The sequence below is a fragment of the Drosophila persimilis genome, unplaced genomic scaffold, assembly GCF_003286085.1.
Source record: "Drosophila persimilis strain 14011-0111.01,24,50 unplaced genomic scaffold, DperRS2 tig00000686-arrow-arrow-pilon, whole genome shotgun sequence".
NCBI lineage: Eukaryota > Metazoa > Arthropoda > Insecta > Diptera > Drosophilidae > Drosophila > Drosophila persimilis.
Genome location: NW_020825336.1, coordinates 260,405 through 281,461, shown reverse-complemented (window position 1 = coordinate 281,461; position 21,057 = coordinate 260,405). Strand labels below are relative to the sequence as shown.

Below are 21,057 nucleotides of genomic sequence, written 5' to 3'. Positions count from 1 at the left end.
AATATTGTTGCACAATTATCAAAGTTTATTATCGAAAGGTTACAAAGGTCTCTCCATCTAAATACATATGTATACAGAGTCCGGGATCGCCGGATGGGATGGGCATGGGGATGGATATGGATATGGGGATGTTGATGGAGAGGGGGCTTAAATACTGACTAAGTAGTGGTTACACTGTATGCACTCGTATATTAAGAACATTTTAAAAGGACGCAACATGGTTTTGACAATCAAAATAGTCAAACAATCATATAATAATAAGTATGTATACACATACACAGATGGGGTCGCATATGTGGCATCGCATCGAGTATATATGTACGCGTTATATAAAGATAAAGTAGTACTATGCAATATATGTATGTAAAAAAAACAGACGTGATGTACGATAGAAATCGCCTTATAGTCGTATTTAGTCATCGTTGAATCTCCTCTAGGTTCTCTCTGTGTTGCATTATTGTTCAAGAGTGGGGATTATAAGTTAAGTAGTTCTCTTCCTGTTCCATAAAGTAGGGATGTATGTAGATATCTAGCAAAAAGGTGGCCCAGCTGCTTGGCACTTGGGTCGCTGCTTAGTTGATGATCTCGACATAGTTTGCCGGAAACAGTCCATAGGTTCCATCAGGGCCGAGGCCCTGCCACCATCCCTCATCGATTTGATCGATATGCGTTATGACATCCCCCGGATCGAATGTGATCTCCGACTCGTCGGCTGCCTGATAGTCGTACAGTGCTCGGGCACGCAGTCCCAGATCCCCCAGGCTCTCCTGGCATATGAAGTCGTCCTCGTTAACCAAATCGGTCACTAAAGGAAACGCATTAGTTGGGGAAACATCCTTGAAACACTGCTTCTTCTTACATGTATTCCGTTCCAAAGTGCTAAGGGCGCCCGTCTTGGTCGACTGCGACTGCTGCACTGTGACGGACACTTTGGTGCGCACCTCCTCCTCCTCCTGATACACCGCCGTGTCCGTCTCATTGGAAGACGTTGTCTCGTCCGGCGACTGCGACTGGAGCGAGTTGGTTTTACTGTGCGGCGATCGTTTGATGGTCGAGAACTGTTCGCTCTCGTGGGCCAGGGGCAAGTCGTCTACCGGCTGCGTCTCGGCCTCCACCTCGGCTATGGTCGAGACAACTTCAGCGGCCACCGGGGCAGCAGCAACAGCAGCAGCGACTGGGGCAGCAGGCTCTACTTCTACTACTTCTGGCAGTTTGATGGGCGACACAGCGCGTGGTGGTGAAGGCACAGAGGCTTCCTGAGGCTGGTTCTGGTTGAACACATTTATTCGCTGGGCAATCGAATTGCGTGCTGGTTTCGCCGGCGGTTGCGTGTTGAGTCTATAAGAGGAGAACGTACTATTATTATAGGAACTATTGAAAAGCAAGGATATCTCACTTGGATTGCAGTTGACCCTCGCTGGTGTGCTTGGTAAACATGGCCTTGGCGGCGCCGACACGCGAGCCAATCAATTCTCGAGCCTCCTGATTTCGTGCCTGACGCATGCGCTCTGCATCCGTCAAGTTGTTGCCAAATCCTGGTGCGGTTTTCTCGGGGCTCAGCGGTTGCGGGGAGCTAGAAGAACAAATGGGAAAAGTTTTCACCATGTTATGGTAGCTAATGGTGGCTACAATTACGTTTTGATGGGCACATGCGCCGGCTGGAGCTTGGTGGTGCTGATGACTAGCTTCTCCCGCTCCTTGTGCTCCTTTTCTTCGCGGCTGCGAACCTCTTGCTCGAGCTTCTGCAGCTCCACACGTTTGGCATCCTTCTCTGACTCCAAGCGACGCTGCTCTTCAGCCTCTTCTTTTTTCCAAAAGTCCTGCATAACGCTGGCATTGAGCTCCTTGGTTGGGATAACGCGCGTGTAGTTTGTTCCCACCGGCGCCTTCTGCTCTTCCATAGTGCCGCGTGGCTCCTTGAAGCTGTAGGCAGAGCTGACGGCGCTCAGTTTCTTCAGTAGGCGCTCCAGGTCGATGTCATCCTCATTCCGGGCGTTGATTGTCAGGTGGGCACCCGAAAAAAGATTACTGACGTCTCGTATGTGGTTGGCGCAGGTGCCCTTGCGTAGCACAGGTGCGCCTTCACCCTTCAACATAAAAAGCAACAAAAAAGCCAGCCGGTAAGAGTTTAGATAAGCGTCTGGTGATAAGATTGGCGATGGGAAGGGGGTCCTGACTCACCTGCCAGTTGATGAGTAAGTACTTATTCAGGCCGGTTTTTGGATCTTCAATACGCACGAAGGCGTACATGATCTTGCCACTGTTGAGGTCCTCGCTCAGCTCCTCCACACCGCCGTCTCCGGAGCCAACGAGCTTCAATTCGTTGGTCTGGCCCTCGTAGCCGAACAGGGACCAATTGGTGTCACTCTTGTCGTCCAGCACATCCTTCCAGGCGGCCACGATTTGCGAGCGATTCTTCTCGAAGCTGATGGCCATGGTGTGGGGTTGCCAATGACCTTGAACAAAGAGATCTCGGCCAGCTTTCACTGGTTCACCTTATTTGGATGCCTGTTCCCGCGTCTTCGCCCAACGTCGCTCGAGTGAAAGCCAACGCCCGCAATGACTCCAACTCTGGCTTCGGAGTGGCTTAGGTTTTAATTAAATGCACAACTGCAGCCGACTCTCTCGCACACACACAATAAACAGCATAGGATAGCGGCTGATTGATTTTCCAGTCTCCGTCTCTTCGATTGTCCAGCGGCGGGATGGTCGCGGCTCCTGGTCACTGATCTTCAATTCACACGTGCATCAGTTATTAAAAGTAACGGCTGGGCAGCGTTTTCATTTGATTTGGCCTGTTTTAAATGGACTTTTAAAATAGCTCGCTCTCCTACAACAGTTTTTTGCAAGTCGAACAACAAAACAGCAAACTGTGTGCAGTGTGACCGCGGATCGATACAGTACGGTCCGACCCTCAGAAATATACCGAAACATACCGTCTCATTTAAAAAATATACCGTAAATATACTGACGAATTATTCATATTCAAGCAACATCATATTCCTCGTTTTGGATATTCGGTTGAAATTTACAAGCTGGCTAGAATCCAAAGCCCTGAACTCACAATTTTATCCAATTGTTGCATCACTTTTCTACAAGACTGGTTGATTCTAAGTTCTCATCTTGATTTTATTATCTATGAAATAAGGTTTAAACAAAATGGGTCAAGAACAATTTCCACACAATTAATTTCCTTACATTGTAACTACACCGCAACTACATATTTGCTACATGTCAGCTACATTTTTATGTAAATACCAAAAACGACACCTAGTGGGTAAACATTTTTGGCCGGTTGTTTTTCATATAACCCCCATGGAACATACACTTTTTGACATGACTCTTTTCCGACATTTTTGAAAAAATTGAGATTTTGATGGCAAACGATCAGGATGTCGATGTCTGTCCATGCATGAACTATGGACTAATGAAACGTTGTGGCGAGCTTTTGTCAGAGTGACATTCGATCATTTACTTTGCGTGTAACTTACATGTCTTTATCTACATGTTACATGGTGGCTAACTACACAAAGAGTGACCATACTACGTTACCGGAAAAATACATGAAACAGATGTTTACGTGAATTCTGCATGAATAAAAAAAAGAATGAATTGGAAATGGAATGTTCCAAGGACATAAACAATATAAAATATACGCCCAACATTTCGGAGCTGCTGCCAGAACGCGAGTACCGCTGTGAAAAATGTGGCGACCAGGTGTTCAGCAACCACAGCCACTACCAGCTTCATCTGCGGCAGAGGCACAAAGTGGTCATTTCTAAGCAAAACTTTTCTGTGTTCCATTGTCCAGTGGAACGGTGCAGGTACCATGCCTCTGCAATCGCTCGAGTGGAAGGCAGAAGCTTTTCCAGCCTGCGCCTGGTCCGGCAGCACTTTCAGAAGATCCACCTCGCCAAAAACCACAAATGTCCGCACTGTAGCGAAAAGTTTCTGCTCCAACGAGACCTGGACAGGCACAAATGCTTGGTGCACATATGTAACGTTTGCGGGCTAACATATAGCAGCGCCGCTGGTCTGAGAACCCACATGCGACGCAAGAATCATCTGTTGGATAAAAATGACGGGAAGGTAGCAATACCTGCCCTCAGAACGTGGCAGAAGTTGCAGGAAATCACCGTCACCACTAATGAAAATCTACCTACAATTCCCGCAATGCCCCTCACTCCGGAGAGCTCCACGGAGGCAGCAGAACCAGAGCAAACATACGCTTGGTATTTGCCACCCATAGACGTTCAATGTGTGCTGCAGCTCCCGCAGGATTCGCAGAGAGAGAAGCTGGATATGGAAACTCAAACGGAATTCGAAGATCCAAATGAGATACTAGTGCCTCCACTGCGCAACATAGAAACCCAAACGCCAGACGACAACTGGGAACAGGGAACCATAGCCGAGATGACGATGGTAACGGCAACTGCAACGGTAGTGCAGGAAACCCAAACGCCGGAAGACAATTGGTATCAGGGAACGTTGGCCGAAATGACGACGGAATTAAATTCGGAACTGCCGGTGCAGGCACACACGGCTGCCACTTCAGTTGGTCACATCGAAACCCAAACGCCAGACGACAACTGGGATCAGGAAACGATGACAATGGTAGTGCAGGAAACCCAGACACCAGACGACAACTGGGATCCAGAAACGATGATCGAGATGACGCAGGTGCAGGAACAGACTGCCGCCACTTCTGTGGGCCACATAGAGACCCAAACGCCAGCCGAAAACTGGGATCAAGTGCAGCAACACACTGCGTCCACTTCAGTCGATGACGGTTTTCCCTCCTATCCCGATAACGAGCCTATGTTTGGCGCTCAGACTTCGGCCAACATGTACACCCAGACCTGTGATGATTTATTCGAGGAGCTGGGACTGTCCCACATACAGACCCAGACCCATTGGCCGGACGATGGACTGTACAACACACAGCATACGCAAACCTGCGACGAAATGCTTGACGAGCTGCTGGAGAACTTTACTTCCACATATACACAGACCCGATGGCTGGACTGGCAGGACAACGAAGATAACGACAGATGAACCAAGGTGTCATTAAATATGGTATATTCCATGAATATATAGAATTTTATTACAAAATACTGTCAACCTTTTCTTTACGTCTACTGCAAGCAGGCGTGTCTCTGGAATCAAGTGGTTTTTGGCTTTAACTTGGCCAAGAGCAGCTCTGAGCATTGGAAGAAGCAGTAGCTGCAAAAGCAGAGCGCCATATAGTTACCCACTCCACTTAAGTAGGCGCCGCGCATCAGAAAGTCGCCAATTTCCTGTCCCCCAATGAAGTACACATTCGAAAAGGCAGCCGGAATAAATAGCTGGGTGGCCAGCATGGCATGCAGTCTCTGAGCCCCGACAGGGCCCAAGTGTCTAAGCGTCCAGGTCTGGTAGGTGGGCATGGAAATCAACGACTTGTAGAGCTTCTCCGCGGCAAGGCAGAGGAAGTTGAGTATGCTCCAGATGAGTACATAGGTGTAGCAGCCATGCCAAACGAAGACAAACGCAAAAGTCAGGGCAGTGGCACAAAATTTTCTCGCAGGAGAGGAGTGCTTGCCACACAGCTCTGCATAGATGTGCTTGAAGAGGAACTCGTAGAGCCCCTCATCAAAGTACTTCCACATGTCCGAGTAGAAGTGTATGCGTCCAATGCAGCGGGGACGACTGGGCGCCGGAATCCCATCGTGCACCGCAAAGGCGATCCCCAGGCCATAGGTGACCACGTAGTAAAGGAAGAAGAACTGTCCCATGAAATAGCCGGCAGAGTGCTGCCAGAAAACAGAGTCCATCATGGCCACCATGCGGACATCCCTCGCCATGTAGTGTATGTAGAAGTAGTGGAGTCCGCACTGCATCAGTAGCCACCAGATAGCGCTGCGTCCCACGGCGCAAATAAATCCCAGCCAATTCCGTGGCACTCCCTGTCCCTGGCGACGAGCTGCGAATCGCTGGTAGCTGATGATGGGCCCGTAGGTTAGGCATGGAAAGTACATGGCATAGCCCAGATACTGGATCAAGTCGTAGCTTGATGTGTTAACGTCCTTCTGTGCGCCAAATTTCGACAGGGCAAAGCTGCAGCCGCGCAGCAAACTCCAAGAAAGAGTAACTATCACCATTACATACTCCGCATAGCCGACGCGGTCAATCCACCACGTGTTGTTCTTCATCACATTGATCCACAGGATCCAGCCGGCGGAGAGGAGCCACACCAGGCGCTTGGAGCCGGTCAACGACACCAGAAAATAGCTACCGACCAGCAGAACCAGCACCGCCAGCGATGTCCAATGGAGATTAAGGCCCAGTGCCAAGGCACAAACGGCAGCGTATCCATGGCACAGCAGGCGTGGCCACTTCCAGTTAAGCACTCCATTCACAATCGCGTGCAACAAGTAGAAGGGCCAGAACTTTGCGATAAAGTCCCCAAAGTTCTCCAGCTCGTCGTTGCTGTCATCGCGGCGACGCCGCAGGAATGGGAGCAGGCTCCAGCCATCCGAGAACTGAAACTGAGCCTCCTTGACGATGTGGTCGCGCAGCTCATAGATTTTGTACAGTCCAACAACAATATAAGCTATATAAACACCGAAATAAACAAATATTTCGCACCTGCTCAGCAACCCGGCATTTGGCATTTTGTACTTTGCAATCGATAGTCTGCCGATAGTATAACAAACCGATATAATTTTACGCGCCAAATTTGGACGTTTTTAAGGCAGGTAAGATGGCCGTGAGAAAAATCAAAGGGAAGCGTTGTTTAGGTCGAGGGATTTAATGATAAGACTTATTTAGAATCTTAACTTAACTGGTAAGTAGCCTAATTGTACGAGTAGATCCTAAAACGTTAGCTAACTCTATTATATCTAGTTCAGTATCTCCTCATCATAGTCGTCCTGTTCCTCCTTCTTTACCTTTCTTTCCGCGGCGGACATGCGGCGCTGAAGGTGCCGCCAGAGTGTGCTCTTGGGTATCTCGAACAGATTCGCCGCATGGTTCTGCGACATTCCCTGAATCATGCAGGCATGGACGGCCTTGGCCAGTTTCTCGCGAAGCTCGTCCTTGGGGGTAGTGTCACGGCGGCGGCAAGCCACAAACTCAGGCAGGCGACCCTGCGCCGACAGTCGAACTTTGTGTCTATGTAGGGTTGACATGGGTATCCCCAGATCCCGGCTGATGTTCTTTAACGAGTCGCCGACTTTAAGTCTTTCGTACGCTTCAGACAATGATGGTCTCTCGCGGTTACTTCGCATATACGCGGGGTTGGTGCGCACACGACGCCACAAAACCGTCTTCGAAATGTCATAACGATCGGCAGCCTTTTGCAGACTTAGTCCCTCGAGTATCACGGCGTCGGCCGCGAGATCCAGGGCATCGTTAATGTCATCTTTTCCTTCTGCTTTGAGGGTGAGAAACTGCTCCTGCTGTTGCTGTTGCTGTTGCCTGGGCGGCGTTCGCTTCATAATCTTCGTTCGATTGGGGCGTCGGCCTCTCGGCTTGGCCACAGCCAGTTTGCGCGGTTTCACATCCAGCAGCTCCTCATCTACCAGATCCTCGTGCATTTCATCGTCGTCCAAATCGGCATCCGCTCCCATCTCAGTCAAGGGATCTGAGGGATATTCCTCCTCTAGTATTTGTGTTTCGGGCTCCTCTATGTTGGTATCACCATCAGCTTCCGCGTCATCTTCCGCCATATCCACATCGCCGCCACTGGTGGCATTTTCAGAGGTCTCCAGCTTGGACAAACTGGACGCCGACTGTGTGATTGTAAACGCTCCCGTATTCTCTGTTAGAATAAACTGATTGCCATTCGAGTGGCCGCCCATGTGCTCAATGGAGTACGTGATCTTTGGCGTCTCGTTGTACACATCGAGAAACTCCAGCGGACGGCTGGTGTGTGTTGGCTGATGCGGCTGTTCTTCCGTCAGGACTGCGTCTGCCACAGCCATCTGTGTCTGTGCCTCCTCCTCCTCCTCCTCTTCTTCAATCAGCTCGGCTTGAGCGATTTGCAGGCCGCTGATTGATTTAGCTGCCTCCACCGCCAAAGCGCTAGCGCCTAGGTCCACATTAGAGGCGGCATTGCACTCGAAGCTAATGGCGGATTTGATGCCCAATAGGTTGATAGCCTCTAGAAACTCGCTGAGCAGCACCGACGGCAGGGCTGTTTCGCCCATATAGATGAACGACAACATGCTTTCCAGCAGTTCGCCTCGGACATCGGGCAGCACTATGGTGGCCTCAAAGCCCGGCGGAACATCCACCAGGAGATTCCGCATCAGGTCGCTGCATGTGCTGAGCACGAAGGAATGGGCGCGTACACTGAAGCCGTCTTTGGCGGCCAGCACAACCTCGCATGTTTGGATATCGTTGCGCAGAGAGCGTTGTAGGTCCATTATTGTGGACGAGTGCCCCATCCATTTCAGGTGATTCTAGATCGATTTCATTGACAATTAATTGATTTCAAAAACATAAACAATGCAGTGTTCCAATTACCATTTTGGTTTGTTGTGTTTCACTTCCAATGTAACGCCTAATGTTTTTAATTTTAGTTTCAATTGCAATTCCAGCAAAACGAGCAAAAGAACGCGACGACGCGATTAAATTAAAAGTTTACATTAGGGTGACCGTTTACGGTATATTAATACTTTTCGGTATATTTTTACGTCGAAATCGAGCTGAGCGGTCACACTGGCAACAACTGTATTTGTTATTACATAAAGTGTCAGAAAGTGCAAATTGTTAACTTAAAAACGAGCAATTCGTGCTAATGGCAGCCATAATTAGGACTCTGGGTGCCAGAGCTGCTGTCGCCGTTTTGGCGACCAAGCATGGTAAGTAGCCACAGCTAAACCACATCCAGAACTAATTGATTTTTGTCCCCTTATAGTTCTGCCCGCTGCTGGCACAGCTGCTCTTCGTTTCGCCAGCACGGCGCCCGTTGACGCCAAAAAACCAGAGAAACGTGAGTACACTTTTGTTTGCCATGGTTTGGCAAGGTCCTAAACTTAACTCTCCTATATGTGCAGCCACTGTGCGAAAGCCGGATGCAGCCGGTCGCACCAGTCTCTCCGATTTCGGACGCTACGTTGCCGAGTGCTTGCCCAAGTACGTGCAGAAGGTTCAGCTGACCGCCGGCGATGAGCTGGAAGTGCTGATTGCCCCTGAAGGCGTGGTGCCCGTGCTGCAGTTCCTGAAGGACCACCACCAGGCACAGTTCACCAATCTGATCGATATTGCAGGCATGGATGTGCCCTGCCGCAAGCATCGTTTCGAGGTCATTTACAACCTCCTGTCGCTCCGCTACAACGCCCGTATTCGCGTGAAGACCTACACCGATGAGCTGACCCCCTTGGACTCTGCCTGCGAGGTGCACAAGGCTGCCAACTGGTACGAGCGTGAAATTTGGGACATGTATGGCGTGTTCTTTGCCAACCACCCCGACTTGCGTCGCATTCTCACCGACTACGGCTTCGAGGGCCATCCCCAGCGCCGCGACTTCCCCCTGTCCGGTTACGTGGAGTTGCGCTACGATGATGAGAAGAAACGCGTTGTCTGCGAGCCCCTGGAGTTGGCGCAAGAGTTCCGGAAGTTTGATTTGTCGGCCCCCTGGGAGCAGTTCCCCAATTTCCGCAATGCTAATCCCCCCGCTGAGGTGGTGCCCTCACAGGCCCAGCCAGCCAAGAAGTAGTCTCCCAATGCGGTTTGTTAAATGGTAATTAGAGGAAGCCTTAATAAAACGAAATAAATAAAATACATACGTATGTAATACAAAAAGGAACAATTCGACTATTTTTTGATGAACATAATAGGGGGCGGGCCCCTATTCGGGAGAGTTCCTTATCCAATAGTCAGATAAGAAAGGCATGTCAGTCGGTCTATTGCCTGTTTAAATGGCACGGTACCACAGCAACGAAAGACACTACCACCATTCGGTGATATTATCCACTGTGGGACGTTTGAATTATGAGATTCAATGGGTGATTGAATAAATTCAGTTAAAGTTTTATTAAAAATAAACAATGTAATGGAAGGGAGAGCTGGTTATCCTTTGTGAATGAATTTCGGATGGGCCATCAAAGTGTACACATGTCGTTGCTGTTTTATGGAGAAAATCCAGAAGGGTCACAAATATATTTATTAATTTCCGTATTTTGTATGGTTTACATAGGACTTAACACACACACACAATATAAACAATCTCCATTGACTGTACATTGCACACAGTGGATCCACATCCGGATTCATATACATATACATTTATAAAACATTTAGTAAAACAGTGACAGTGTCGTCTGGGGGTGGGGAAGGGGGTCGGGGTCGGGGTTCATACATATATACTCGTAGACAAACGTGCGCCTGCGCAGCGGTGCCCAGGGCATAATCATCCAATAGTCTTGATGACGGAGGGGGGGAGGGGGAGACATACTTAAGTATAGACCGTATAGACACAGTGGTGTGGTTGTTGTGGTTGTTTTCGGGGAGGAGTTGTTGTACTTGTGTTTGAAAACCTAATCGTTAATTTTCGAGCTTTTCAAGTCATTGGCTGCACCGCTGACAGCGTTTTAGTTTAAGTTAATGTGTTTGTTGCTTTTGTTTTTGTTGTTTTTTTTTGTATTTGATTTCGGTTTTTTGTTTGTACAAGAACATACACATATACATATTACATACATATACATAGGTACACACACATTTAAATATAGTTTTACAGTTAGCGATTGTTTAAAAAATTTAGCGGGCGTGCCGCCGGCCATACTACATACATATATTTCCGGCCGGATGCTACAAAAAGTTTTTCGTTTTACTTACGAGTACACACAACGTCTGCGCGTGCCATTTCGCACGGCTCACAAAACAAATTTCTGGGCGCCCTTACGCGCGCTTTCTCGGGCAGTCCCTTGGCTCCCGGCTCCCGGCTTCCGGCCACCGGACACACCTCGCTTCTGGGGTCGTGGTAGGAGTCGGGAACGGGCACATTACAGTGGAACTGCCACAACAAATTAAAATTTTCGGTGCAGGACGTGTCCCGATGCCTGTGCGGCGGAACAACAAGCATCCTGCTTACAAAAAAACAAATTGACCGACGGCCCCCAAATGATCCGATGCATGGGTACGGTACACACGATCAAGATCATTCTGTGGTGGCCGTCGTGCCACAAATACAAATACGCGGGCCAACAATCAGCTGCTGCTCGCCTGGCGCAGATTATATCGATTCGGTTTTGGTGTAATGCCGAGCCGCGCCTGTGCCTGCGCCTGGGCCAGGGCCCGTCCCGCTGCCGCTGTTGCTGCTGCCGGCCGAGACATAGGGGGAGGCCTTGCCGCTGCCACTGCTGCTGCCAGTGCTGCTGCTGTGCAGCTGGTTATCGTGGGCACTGCTGTTGCTGGCGCTGGCGCTGGCACTGCCACTGGCTCCCACGGTGGCGGCGGCTTCGTTGTTGAGCCGCTCGTGATACTCCTGGAAGCAGGGCACAATGCATAAATTCGTCTGACACTCGGGGCAATGGTATTTCGTTTTGCGTCGCAAAATACGGCCATGCCCATCGATGGTGTTCCAACAGAAGTTGCAGCCCAGGGCCGGACCCGGCCGGATGACGGGGCAATGACTAGAACGTGGATTTTCCAGGGTGATTATTTCCCTCTGGGTCTGTGAGAGAGAAGCAAACGGTTATTGGTTATTGGGTGTGGATCTTTGATTCGACAGGCGGAGACAAACCTGCGGTGAAGACACCGAACGTTGCAGTTCCTCGTTCTTGACCCGAAGCGTCGGCAAATGCTCGGACGAGCTGCTCATCGTGGTCTGGCCGGGATGTAGGTGGGAGGTCGATCCCGTGCCCGTGACAGACTTGGAATTGCGCAGCTTCGAACCGCCAGATCCGTTGGCAGCATCGCTGCCCTTCGAGCTACGCTCCACGAGCGAGTGCGAATGGGTGACAGTGGGCGAGTGCGAGTGGGAGTGTGGAGAGCGTCGCTCTGGCGGCGCCGTCTCCGAACTGCCCGCATATGTGGGCGAGAACGAATGCCGGCTGCTGTTGAGGCCGGCCGTCGGCGAGGTGACCACGGAAACGGCTGACACCGTCGATGACGAAACGTTGGAGCTGGCATTTGTGGGTGTGGCAGCCGTCTCACTGGACACCGGACAGGCCACCACACGGGTGGGAACCAGGTACTGCGAGGAACCGGCCGGCGGCGGTGACCCCGATGCGTAGATTGACTCGGGCAGCGAGATATGATGCGGATGGTGCAGCGGTGTGGGCGGCACATAGCCGGCATTGCTGCCGGACAGCGGATGCGAGTATTGGCGGTGCAAGGGAGCGAACGGGTTGGTGCCGCCGGCCAAATTGCCGGAGGCGGAGTGCAGAGCGGACTGACGCGGCAGAAGCGGATCCGAGTGCTGCTTTATGAGATACGGCGTGCTGGACGGCACGCTGAGCAGGTGCGGGGTGGAGGGACCAAGACTAGGCGCCGGCTCAGAGGCATGCCGCTCGATTCGAGGTGGCACCGTCAGCAGGTGATGGTGCTGCGGAGGCGCCTGGTGGTGGTGGTGCTGCTGCTGGTGCGGATTCGGATGCGAATGCTGGTGGTGCAGGTGATGCGAGCCCGTCGTCGAATAGTCCCTGGCGGTGGCGCTTGTGGCCCCAGCGGCATTAAACGGATCAAAGTCCAGCGTCGTGGCGGCCGTCTCCGGCGATATCTGGTTCGTCGAGGAGATACTGTCGCTGTCGCGCTTCACCCTCGGCTGTCGCGTGAGCACACGATTCCTCTTGGTCCCCATCATGACCGGCGAGCTGGCATTGTTCTCGGGATCAGTTTCGCCCAGGCCTCCGATGCTGAATGAGCGCTCGAAGCTGCCGCTGCCGCCGCTGCTGCTGCTGGTGGCCACCAATGGGGGATGTGGATGATGCGGTGCATGCGCCGGACTTGGCTCTGGAAAAGAAAACGGCCACAGATGGGGGTCATATATTATCATCGATCGATTAACATGGGAGAGTAAACAGGACACAGGTGACGGGTGACAGGAGGCAGGAGACAGCCGGCAGGAGAGTGAAAATGTACGGCGGGTGGTACGTTGTAGTTTTGAAAGTTTATTCGTTTCTTGCACACATCGACTACAGTCTAGAGAATGTTTCATGTTCGTTCCATCTCGATTCGATTGCGATTCGTTTTGCGTTTTGCGTAGTATGGTACACACATGGTATGGTATGGTGCATTGCATGCAACATGCAGCTTACGTACATATAATACAATCGTTTCGCTTATGCACTGGCGCTGGATTTTAAATAATTATATATATACTATTTAACACACAGATAACTAGGCGTAGTTATTGGTACTTTTTGCAATTGTATAGGAAACAGAGTTAGTAATACTATACTATATGTTTTTATTGTTTCTTTTCTGCTATTTTCGCGTTCTCTTTCTGTATTGTGTGTGTGGTGTCTGTGTCTGTTTTGTGTGGTCTCCTTCTGCGGTCCTTCAGTGTTCATGTGTGTGTGTGTGTGTGTTTTGCTTTATGTGTGTAATAAAAGTCCATTATCAAAGTTTACTTTACTTTTTCGTATGACTTCTAACAAATCACGCTTAGTCCTTAGTATGCACTTGACACAATATATATAAAAAGATCTCTATTTAGTTACAATATGTATATGAGTCGTATTAAAAACCATACTATTCGTAGTCTAGTCGTAGTGGAATCGTATTTCTGTTTCTGTTTCGGTTTGTTTTTTTTCTTTTTGTTGTTTGTTTGGCCTACTATTTGCCCTTAGCTGCAGTCTCCATTTAGGATTTTCTTGGGTGGTTACGAGTTATTTGTTTAAGTTTTTGTTGCTTGTCTATTGCGAGTGTCCTGCATATGGTTCTCGGTATCTCTCGGCCGATCTTGTGTCTATATGTACATACACACATACTACTGCTACTACACTATGATACCCTATTTACAAAGAAAACTGCCCTCTAAAAAAAAAAAAAAAAAATACCGACTACCGCCGCCTCGCTATGTGACTCTCATGTCGCGTAGAGTCTTGCAGGAAAAAAAAACGTTCGCCGATAATCTGGGGGTCCCACTTCCACATCCACAGGAAGCCTGCTCGCTCTCCGCTTTTCCGACACATTCGAAGAGTTGAAGAAATAAAAAATTGTTGGGTACATTCACAAATATAAATATATATACATATATATTGAGTGGTGTGGTACATATAAGTATATCATACATATCCGATTCTCTTACATTGCTCTTCTTCTCTCGTTCAATTTCTGTGGATCTATTTTGCTTAAAACTATTGTACGGCCCCTCGACCGAACAGATCATCTCTCTCTCTCTCTCTCGCTCTCTCTGTTCCTCTGAGGGAGGGACCGACTGACGATTACGTGTGTTTCTGTGTGTGTGTGCTTCAAATAAAATTGATTCTTCGCCTTTCAACTGTACACAAAACGTTATATATATATATATCTTTATACCTAAGATGCTATATCGTATATATATACAATTATATAAAGATAATGAATATAGGAGTACCTAACATACTGATATTTGCTACTATAACACAAGTGCACAATTCAAAATTTCTTTAAAAACTTGGAAGAAAACTTATCTCTGATGGGCCAGGCAGCCCACCATACCCTCTCGCACCATACCGTACCGAGTGTGTGTTAAGGGATTTCCCATACAAAAGGAATCTCAAAAAAAAAAAAAAGAAAAAAAATATGGATTGAACATCTTAAATGGGGCCGAATATCACCCGAATATCGACACACAGCAGGGTAGGGTAGGGTATTCGCAGAGTGTATGCTCGGCTGGCTTCTGGCACAGCACCCTATCTAGAGCTGCGCACATATCCCCTTGGGAGGCTGATACATGGGACACTTTCGGTTGCTGGTGTTTCAACGCATTTGATGTTCGGTTTAAGACTAATAAAATTGAATAATTTATATACAGTTACCATATTTTTTGTTTTACATATACATATATATATATAGATAGAACTATAGATCTGTACTACCGATTCTTCCTTAGTTAACAATCGTAAAAATGTAAGGGGGGTGTAAAACTTTAAGATTAAGGAATTACGTTCTATGACAATTATTACAAGTGCGGCCGTGGGGGGCTGTCGTTGTCTCCCTGCTCCGCTCCGCTTCGTTCCAATCCGTGCCGTGCCGTTCCGCTGTGCCTCTGCCCTCCTGCGTTCATCTCAGCTCAGCTCAGCGCAGTGTGCAGTGCATCCTCCGGTGGGTTCCCGCGGACTCCAGATCAACATCCAACGCCGACATTATGATATTGCCACTCTTCCGTTTAATCGGTCTGCTACATAATATGTACACTATGGGTTTATGCTGCCATTTCTCTAATACCTGTATTGTATCGATTTTAGGGGGTGGGGGGAGATGGGTATTCCTCTTGCCCTCTTGCCCTTATGCTCTTCTTTTATGGTTTGTCCATGTATTGCAGGCCGGTGTTGACCAGTGGCCCAAGCGTACTGCTCACCGTTGCCACTGGGGGGCCCGCCACCGTTACGAAATTGTTGATCAGAAAGCTATGGGCCATGCCCATGGCCGAAACAGAGACGGGTACTGGAACGGGCATCGACATTGCTGATATGCTCATTGTTTCGGGTGGCTCGCTGGCGGCCATAACAGCGGCTGCCTGCAGCAGGGTATGTGGCCCTGCCCCTGCTGCTCCGGCTGCTGCTGCTGTGGCCCCCATATGACTCGAAATCGTATTCTATATTGAGTTAAAGTTAATACTCTGTAGATTCATTGCAGTGGTCGGATTGACGTTGATGGTGCCCGCACCCGTTCCTGCTGCTCCCGCCCCGGCGCCTGTGGCGTCGATGTACCGCTGCCGAGACATGGTGTGTACATTTCCCGGCGAGTCCATGTAGCGTGCGTCGAAGAGGCTCATCACCCCGATGGCCGGATGGGAGTTGCCGCCGCTGGGCAAGGTGCCCGCACTGCTGCCGATGCTGCCGTGGTGGGGTGTGCACATCAGGGAAGGTGTCGGGGTCTCTGCCTGCGGTGGAATCTGCATGTTGAGCGTTTCGTTTGCTGTGTCGTCGCCCGGATTTGTTGACGGTGTTGGAGACGGCGAGAGGTTCGGCTCCTGCTTGACCACACGCGCCTTTATGCTCGGCCGCGACACCGGGTAGCCACGCTTCTTGTACTCGAGCCACAGAGTCCGATTGTTCACGCCGTACAATCGGGCCGCCTTGCAGAAGCCAATTCCACCCGTGCGAACCGCCTCCAGAGCCCTTATGAAGTTCTCGTCGCCTTGTGGGTTCACTGATCGCTTGCGCTTCACCACCTGGCTCGCCGCTCCACTGCTGTTGCCGCCGCCACCGCCGCTGCCTGTGCCTGTACTTGCTCCCCCTGCGCCTGCGGCGGTCACGCCAGAATGCACCGGCGACTGTGTGGGCGTGGGGCCCTGACTGTAGACAGACTGGACCATGTTGGACTCGTTGGGTGAGGTGGGCGAGAGGTTCTGGGCCGCCGTCGCATATCCGCTGACTAGGTTGTTGACGGTTATGATCTGGGAGGAGTACGCCTGACCGGAGGCGGCCGCCGCCGCCTGCTCCTGCTGCTGCTGTTGCTGCTGCTGCTGGTAGTGCAGTTGCTGCAGATGCTGCTGCTGCTGGGTGGCCTGCTGCTGTGCCTCGTGCTGCTGCTGCTGACGCTGCTCGTTGGTGCCACCACCGCCTACGTTGCCGCCGCCGGCGCTACTATTCGCACTGCTCTGATTGCCGGCACCGCCGCCGCCACCGCCACCGCCACCGCTGCCATTCCCAATCAGGTTGGACTGGCAGGCGGGCAGGGAAAAGCGCGGATAGTTTGAATCGACAACTGTCCATTGCAGACCTGGGAAGGGGAGAGAGAGACAGCGTATGAAAGATTTGTTTTGTCTGGGGGGTTCGGTTCGTTCTGGTTGTGGGGGGATAACTTTTCGAATTGAAATAGAAAATCACGCCTGAATATCTCATCTAGTTCGGGGCATTCCCTGCCCATGGGACAGGACGGGATCTGCTCTTAATCTGAATCTGAGTTTGAGTCTTAGATAGGAGGAGGGTCATGGGTCATGGGTCATGGGGCATGGGGCATGGGCATAGGGTATACAGTAGTTAGGGCAAAGATTTCTATGGCCAAAATTGAAAAAAAAAAAAACAAAAAAAAAAATTCCCAAAAATACAAATCAAAATGGAAAGAATAAACCATTAAACAACTCAAAATGGGTTAAATATCGAGTTTTAGATAGATTTCTAATCGCTTTATTTAGTTTGTTTTTGTTTTTGGACTCTGTGGCTAGCTCTCTCCCATTCCCAAGTTTCAGGCAGGATTCAGTTATTTTTGGAACACAATCAAATACACACACAATAATAGGTTTTAAACATAGCAAATGCGGCACGGCACGGCACGGCACGGCACGCACGATCACAGCTACAGTTACAGATACAGATACGTTATATATCGTTGCACTTTCACTTAGTCGGTAAGCAATGAATCATAATCAGTAATCGAATCGAATCAGAGATCAGATAGTCGGTACTCAATGTATTGTATGCTATAGTTCTCATATATTGTATATTTTCAGCCTTAGCTCTAGCGTTATTTCTCCGAGTGCTGTGCTGTGCAGTGTACTGAAAATGGTTTTGGAAATGGTCGATGGATGGTTGCACAGTTCGTGTGTGTAATGATCGTGTGAGATATGATCGTGAGGAACGTCAAATGGGTGGAGCGAGAGAGACAGATAGAGAGAGTGATCCTAAGCCAGTCCTCCAAGACTGTGTCCCCATTCGAATAATATCCCATTTCTTAATACACCTATTCCACTGGAGTGAGTGTAAATTCACCATAGGTGAATAGACACATTCGACACGAGCAAAGACCATTCGCCAGGAGCGAGAAATAATCCAGTTGTAGGGCATCGGAAGGAATATTGTACTGCCTCTCAGCATCCCAGTGGAACCAACATGGGTATCCGCTCCAAACGAAACTGTGGCATAACATAATCCAGTTTCTATTTGCAGAAAGTTACCCATTCACATTAATTCGATTCAATATTTAATGCAGAGCTAATCTTTGCGAGCACAGTCCACTATACATATGTCCCATCGTTCTACCGTTCGACCGTTCTATGATTGCTTCGGTTCAGTCAGTGTCCATTCGAGTCGGGGATTCTGGGTGTCTGTGTGCCAAATGTGTGTCAAATACGTACGAAATAATGATGGTAAGGAAAATAAACAAACGATAAACCATGGGAACCTTAAACCCTGCTGCAAAACCCGATGAATCATGAGCTGCTGCCATGAAAGGATGATGGAGAAGTGTGTGGGCGGCGCGGCACTGAGTGTGGACTTACCCGAGTGCGAGGACTGAGAGTTTGGCGCATCGTGCTCAGATGGTGTGGTGGCGCCGGAAATGTCCAGGGGCATCGTTTGGTTCACTCCGCCGATATCCACCTCGGGCTTCTGCATTGGCCAACAGCAGCACAAGAGAAAAGAAATTCAAAATTAGTAAGATTGCACAAGGGGCGAAAGGGCGGAAAGGGGGCAACGTGACCAATTTCATTACAATTTGCATATGTAAGTGTCCGTGTCCGTCGTCCAGGTCCGAGTCCTGCGGCTGCTGGTCCAGCTCGCTGCTCGCCGACTCCTTCAGCAGCTTGGAAGCGTGCAGTGAATGGCTCGCGAGACTGCCCAATGCAGCCGCCGTATTGGCCGCCCCGCCAAAGGACATTTGGCTCATTTGGGCGAGACTGAGGCCCGCATTGCCAGCGGCACTCCCGGCATCCAAAGAACTGTTGTGCTGCTCCTCTGCATTGTTGCGTTCGCCAGAGCCTACAGCATATGGGAATTTGATTGGAAATGGTTAGTCTCTCACGTCAGACTCCAAAGGACTGCAGGAACTCTTGCGACGATGCTTTACCCAACTCACACTCACCGTTATTCGAGGATTTGCGCAGCCTCTTGCGCCGCGTGGCCGGCGATGTGCCAGCGCTCAGCGGCGAGGGGGTTCGTCTCATCTGATGGTGATGCGTCTGCGGCGCCTGCGTCTGTCCGCCCTGCTGCTGTTGCTGCTGCTGCTGCTGATGCTGGTGGTGATGATGATGGTGTTGCTGCTGCTGTTGCTGGGCCTGCTGCTGTTGTTGCTGCTGCTGTTGGAGCTGGTGCTGCTGCTGCTGCTGGTGGTGATGATGCTGCTGCTGTTGCTGGGCCTGCTGTTGTTGCTGTTGCTGCTGTTGGAACTGTTGCGCCTCGCTGCTGCTCCACAGCGAGTCGCCCACACTGCTGCCACTGGCAGCACCTAGGCTGCCCGCAGAGGTACCTCCTGCTCCCGCCACACCAGAGCCGGCGCCACCCACCAGCTCAGTGCCGTCGCTCGATGATTTGCTGTCCGATTTGGTGAGATTGGCCGGGTCCGTGGGCATCTCGGCCAGGCCCTTGATCTTGAGCATCTCGGCCGTCTTAAGTATGTGCGGTAGCTGCTCCTGCGACACGTTCACCTCCCCGTAATACATAAAGTCCACCATCGTCTTGAGATCATCATATTGAACGTCTTTCAGTATAACGATCGGATGCTGGCACGGATTCGTCGTGAACAGGGCCTAAATCAGAGAAGAAATGAAGTCAGAGCTTAGTTAATTTTTCGGGGGCACACGGAATAAACGCCTATTTACCTGAAAGTACGAGCTGCATGCAGACAGTACTATTTTATGGGCCTGCAGCTGGCGCCCCTCGGCAGCCAGCGTGACATCCACCAGGGTGCCATTGTGCAGCAGCGAGGAGCACACCGATATGAAGTTCGGCTGGTGATTGTTCCACCGCAGGCAGAACTGTTGCACAGACATGGTAAACGCTTTGCAATCTCCAATCTCTACCTATCTACCGCACCGCCGAATGCCTGCGTCACTGCGCGGCAAACAACAGTGAAGAGGAGCGCTGCCCGCGGCCGATGGCCACAAGAGTCTCCGCCACTTTTCGCCTCTGTCTGTCTGCTTCCTATCTGTTTTGGTTGTCGTGTGGGCACCGACAGCAACAATTCACACTGATAACACCTTTTTATCGCCGTGAGCTGCCGCTCTTTATTGATTTTTTTGTTGTTTTTTTTTTTTGTAATATTTTTATATTGTCTTTTGTGATGTTTTCTGTTATGCTGCTGCTGCTGCTGCTTCTGCTCGTTCCGTTGTTTTCTTCGTTGCTTTCTTTAATTAAAATTTATGTACAATATTCTTTTCGGGGCGCCCTACGTGTACATGTGTGTTTCAGTGTGTGTGTGTGTATATATCGTGTTCTGGCGCTCGGGGGTCGGGGTGGTGGGTTTATAGCTTCTATGCCGCACGCATCGTACATCACTAAAATGGAAAGAAGAGCAAATGCCACAAATAAATTATCTGGACTCCAATCTCCGATCGTTTTTCACAAAAGCTTTTCCCCCAAACTGCCGAAATTTTCATCAACTTTGTTGTGTTTTCTCTCCCTTGTCCGTTGTCTGCCCGCCCGCGCTCTCTTTTCGACGTCGTTCTGGCACCTTCCTGCTCTGCGTTTCTGTGTATCACAGCTGCGCCGCGCTGCGCTCGCACGCTCGTATGTAATTATACAGTCGCGAAAACGAAGGAAAAACCAACCCAATCCCAGTGTGTACTTGTTGTTGTTGGTGTTGTTGCTTTTGCTTTTGCCTGGCTCTTCTGCCGAAAAGTTTTATTTTTGATAAATCCGAGAAACGTAACGAAACCGAATAGCTTTGGGGTCTGTTGCTGTGGCGCAGACCTTGAATTTTCTTTGATTCTTATGACGTAATTAGCGCGTCCGCTCCGCCTCGCCTGGCCCCCTCTTCATCTCACCCACACAGCGACAGACAGCGACCCGATGTACTAATCGCTGCCTCCGCTTCGTTTAGACATCGTATCGATATTTTCAGAGGCATTTATTTATGTGGTGTCGCGCGTTATTTTAGGTATACAATTTATACACAAACCCAATGACTACCACATGTTTTCCACTTTCTTTACCCGAGTACTTTGCCGTTTTTTAATCGAGTTTTCTATGCTGTGGGGTTTGT

At 49.9% G+C, this 21,057-nt stretch overlaps 6 protein-coding genes across 7 annotated transcripts; 2 read left to right on the top strand and 4 right to left on the bottom strand.

Moving 5' to 3' along the window:
• Positions 1 to 2: 2 nt before the first annotated feature.
• Positions 3 to 2,814, bottom strand: LOC6600611 (drebrin-like protein). Its single transcript, XM_002025564.2, has 5 exons — positions 2,182 to 2,814; positions 1,636 to 2,087; positions 1,397 to 1,573; positions 860 to 1,338; positions 3 to 805 (listed from the first exon to the last, which is right to left on the bottom strand). Exons 1-5 carry the CDS (start codon positions 2,434 to 2,436, stop codon positions 573 to 575), a joined length of 1,596 nt encoding a protein of 531 aa, XP_002025600.1. The 5' UTR covers positions 2,437 to 2,814; the 3' UTR covers positions 3 to 572.
• Positions 2,815 to 3,616: 802 nt separating this feature from the next.
• On the top strand, positions 3,617 to 5,167 carry LOC6600610. The gene is made up of 2 exons (XM_026991732.1): positions 3,617 to 5,076; positions 5,149 to 5,167. Exon 1 carries the CDS (start codon positions 3,619 to 3,621, stop codon positions 5,053 to 5,055), a length of 1,437 nt encoding a protein of 478 aa, XP_026847533.1. The 5' UTR covers positions 3,617 to 3,618; the 3' UTR covers positions 5,056 to 5,076; positions 5,149 to 5,167.
• On the bottom strand, positions 5,096 to 6,653 carry LOC6600609 (protein-cysteine N-palmitoyltransferase Rasp). Its single transcript, XM_002025562.2, has one exon. The coding sequence runs from the start codon at positions 6,651 to 6,653 to the stop codon at positions 5,163 to 5,165; it is 1,491 nt and encodes a 496-aa protein (XP_002025598.1). The 3' UTR covers positions 5,096 to 5,162.
• A 127-nt stretch (positions 6,654 to 6,780) lies between these two features.
• Positions 6,781 to 8,560, bottom strand: LOC6600607. Its single transcript, XM_002025560.2, has 2 exons — positions 8,509 to 8,560; positions 6,781 to 8,444 (listed from the first exon to the last, which is right to left on the bottom strand). Exons 1-2 carry the CDS (start codon positions 8,509 to 8,511, stop codon positions 6,882 to 6,884), a joined length of 1,566 nt encoding a protein of 521 aa, XP_002025596.2. The 5' UTR covers positions 8,512 to 8,560; the 3' UTR covers positions 6,781 to 6,881.
• A 200-nt stretch (positions 8,561 to 8,760) lies between these two features.
• LOC6600606 (NADH dehydrogenase [ubiquinone] iron-sulfur protein 3, mitochondrial) lies at positions 8,761 to 9,793 on the top strand. Its single transcript, XM_002025559.2, has 3 exons — positions 8,761 to 8,846; positions 8,903 to 8,977; positions 9,042 to 9,793. Exons 1-3 carry the CDS (start codon positions 8,783 to 8,785, stop codon positions 9,701 to 9,703), a joined length of 801 nt encoding a protein of 266 aa, XP_002025595.1. The 5' UTR covers positions 8,761 to 8,782; the 3' UTR covers positions 9,704 to 9,793.
• An 878-nt stretch (positions 9,794 to 10,671) lies between these two features.
• On the bottom strand, positions 10,672 to 20,350 carry LOC6600605 (longitudinals lacking protein, isoforms A/B/D/L). Of its 2 annotated transcripts, XM_026991824.1 has the most exons (6): positions 19,676 to 20,350; positions 18,940 to 19,603; positions 18,571 to 18,836; positions 18,359 to 18,467; positions 11,729 to 12,939; positions 10,672 to 11,659 (listed from the first exon to the last, which is right to left on the bottom strand). In XM_026991824.1, the coding sequence occupies exons 1-6, from the start codon at positions 19,844 to 19,846 to the stop codon at positions 11,219 to 11,221; spliced, it is 2,862 nt and encodes a 953-aa protein (XP_026847625.1). In that variant the 5' UTR covers positions 19,847 to 20,350; the 3' UTR covers positions 10,672 to 11,218. The 2 variants fall into 2 exon arrangements, with proteins under 2 accessions (XP_026847625.1, XP_026847626.1); XM_026991825.1 differs by lacking the exons at positions 10,672 to 11,659; positions 11,729 to 12,939 and adding an exon at positions 15,664 to 16,860.
• Positions 20,351 to 21,057: the final 707 nt, after the last annotated feature.

Bases quoted from the DNA above. Each gene is read 5' to 3' on its own strand.
- LOC6600606 (XM_002025559.2), top strand. From the start codon at position 8,783: ATGGCAGCCATAATTAGGACTCTGGGTGCCAGAGCTGCTGTCGCCGTT. The intron at 8,847-8,902 runs GTAAGTAGCCAC...GTCCCCTTATAG, and splicing joins CGTTTTGGCGACCAAGCATG to TTCTGCCCGCTGCTGGCACA. The intron at 8,978-9,041 runs GTGAGTACACTT...CTATATGTGCAG, and splicing joins CGCCAAAAAACCAGAGAAAC to CCACTGTGCGAAAGCCGGAT.
- LOC6600610 (XM_026991732.1), top strand. From the start codon at position 3,619: ATGGAATGTTCCAAGGACATAAACAATATAAAATATACGCCCAACATT.
- LOC6600611 (XM_002025564.2), bottom strand. From the start codon at position 2,436: ATGGCCATCAGCTTCGAGAAGAATCGCTCGCAAATCGTGGCCGCCTGG. The intron at 1,574-1,635 runs GTAATTGTAGCC...TTGTTCTTCTAG, and splicing joins GCGCATGTGCCCATCAAAAC to CTCCCCGCAACCGCTGAGCC. The intron at 806-859 runs GTAAGAAGAAGC...CGTTTCCTTTAG, and splicing joins CACTTTGGAACGGAATACAT to TGACCGATTTGGTTAACGAG.
- LOC6600605 (XM_026991824.1), bottom strand. From the start codon at position 19,846: ATGTCTGTGCAACAGTTCTGCCTGCGGTGGAACAATCACCAGCCGAAC. The intron at 18,837-18,939 runs GTGAGTGTGAGT...CATATGCTGTAG, and splicing joins GCGCAAATCCTCGAATAACG to GCTCTGGCGAACGCAACAAT. The intron at 18,468-18,570 runs GTAATGAAATTG...TGGCCAATGCAG, and splicing joins GACACTTACATATGCAAATT to AAGCCCGAGGTGGATATCGG.
- LOC6600609 (XM_002025562.2), bottom strand. From the start codon at position 6,653: ATGCCAAATGCCGGGTTGCTGAGCAGGTGCGAAATATTTGTTTATTTC.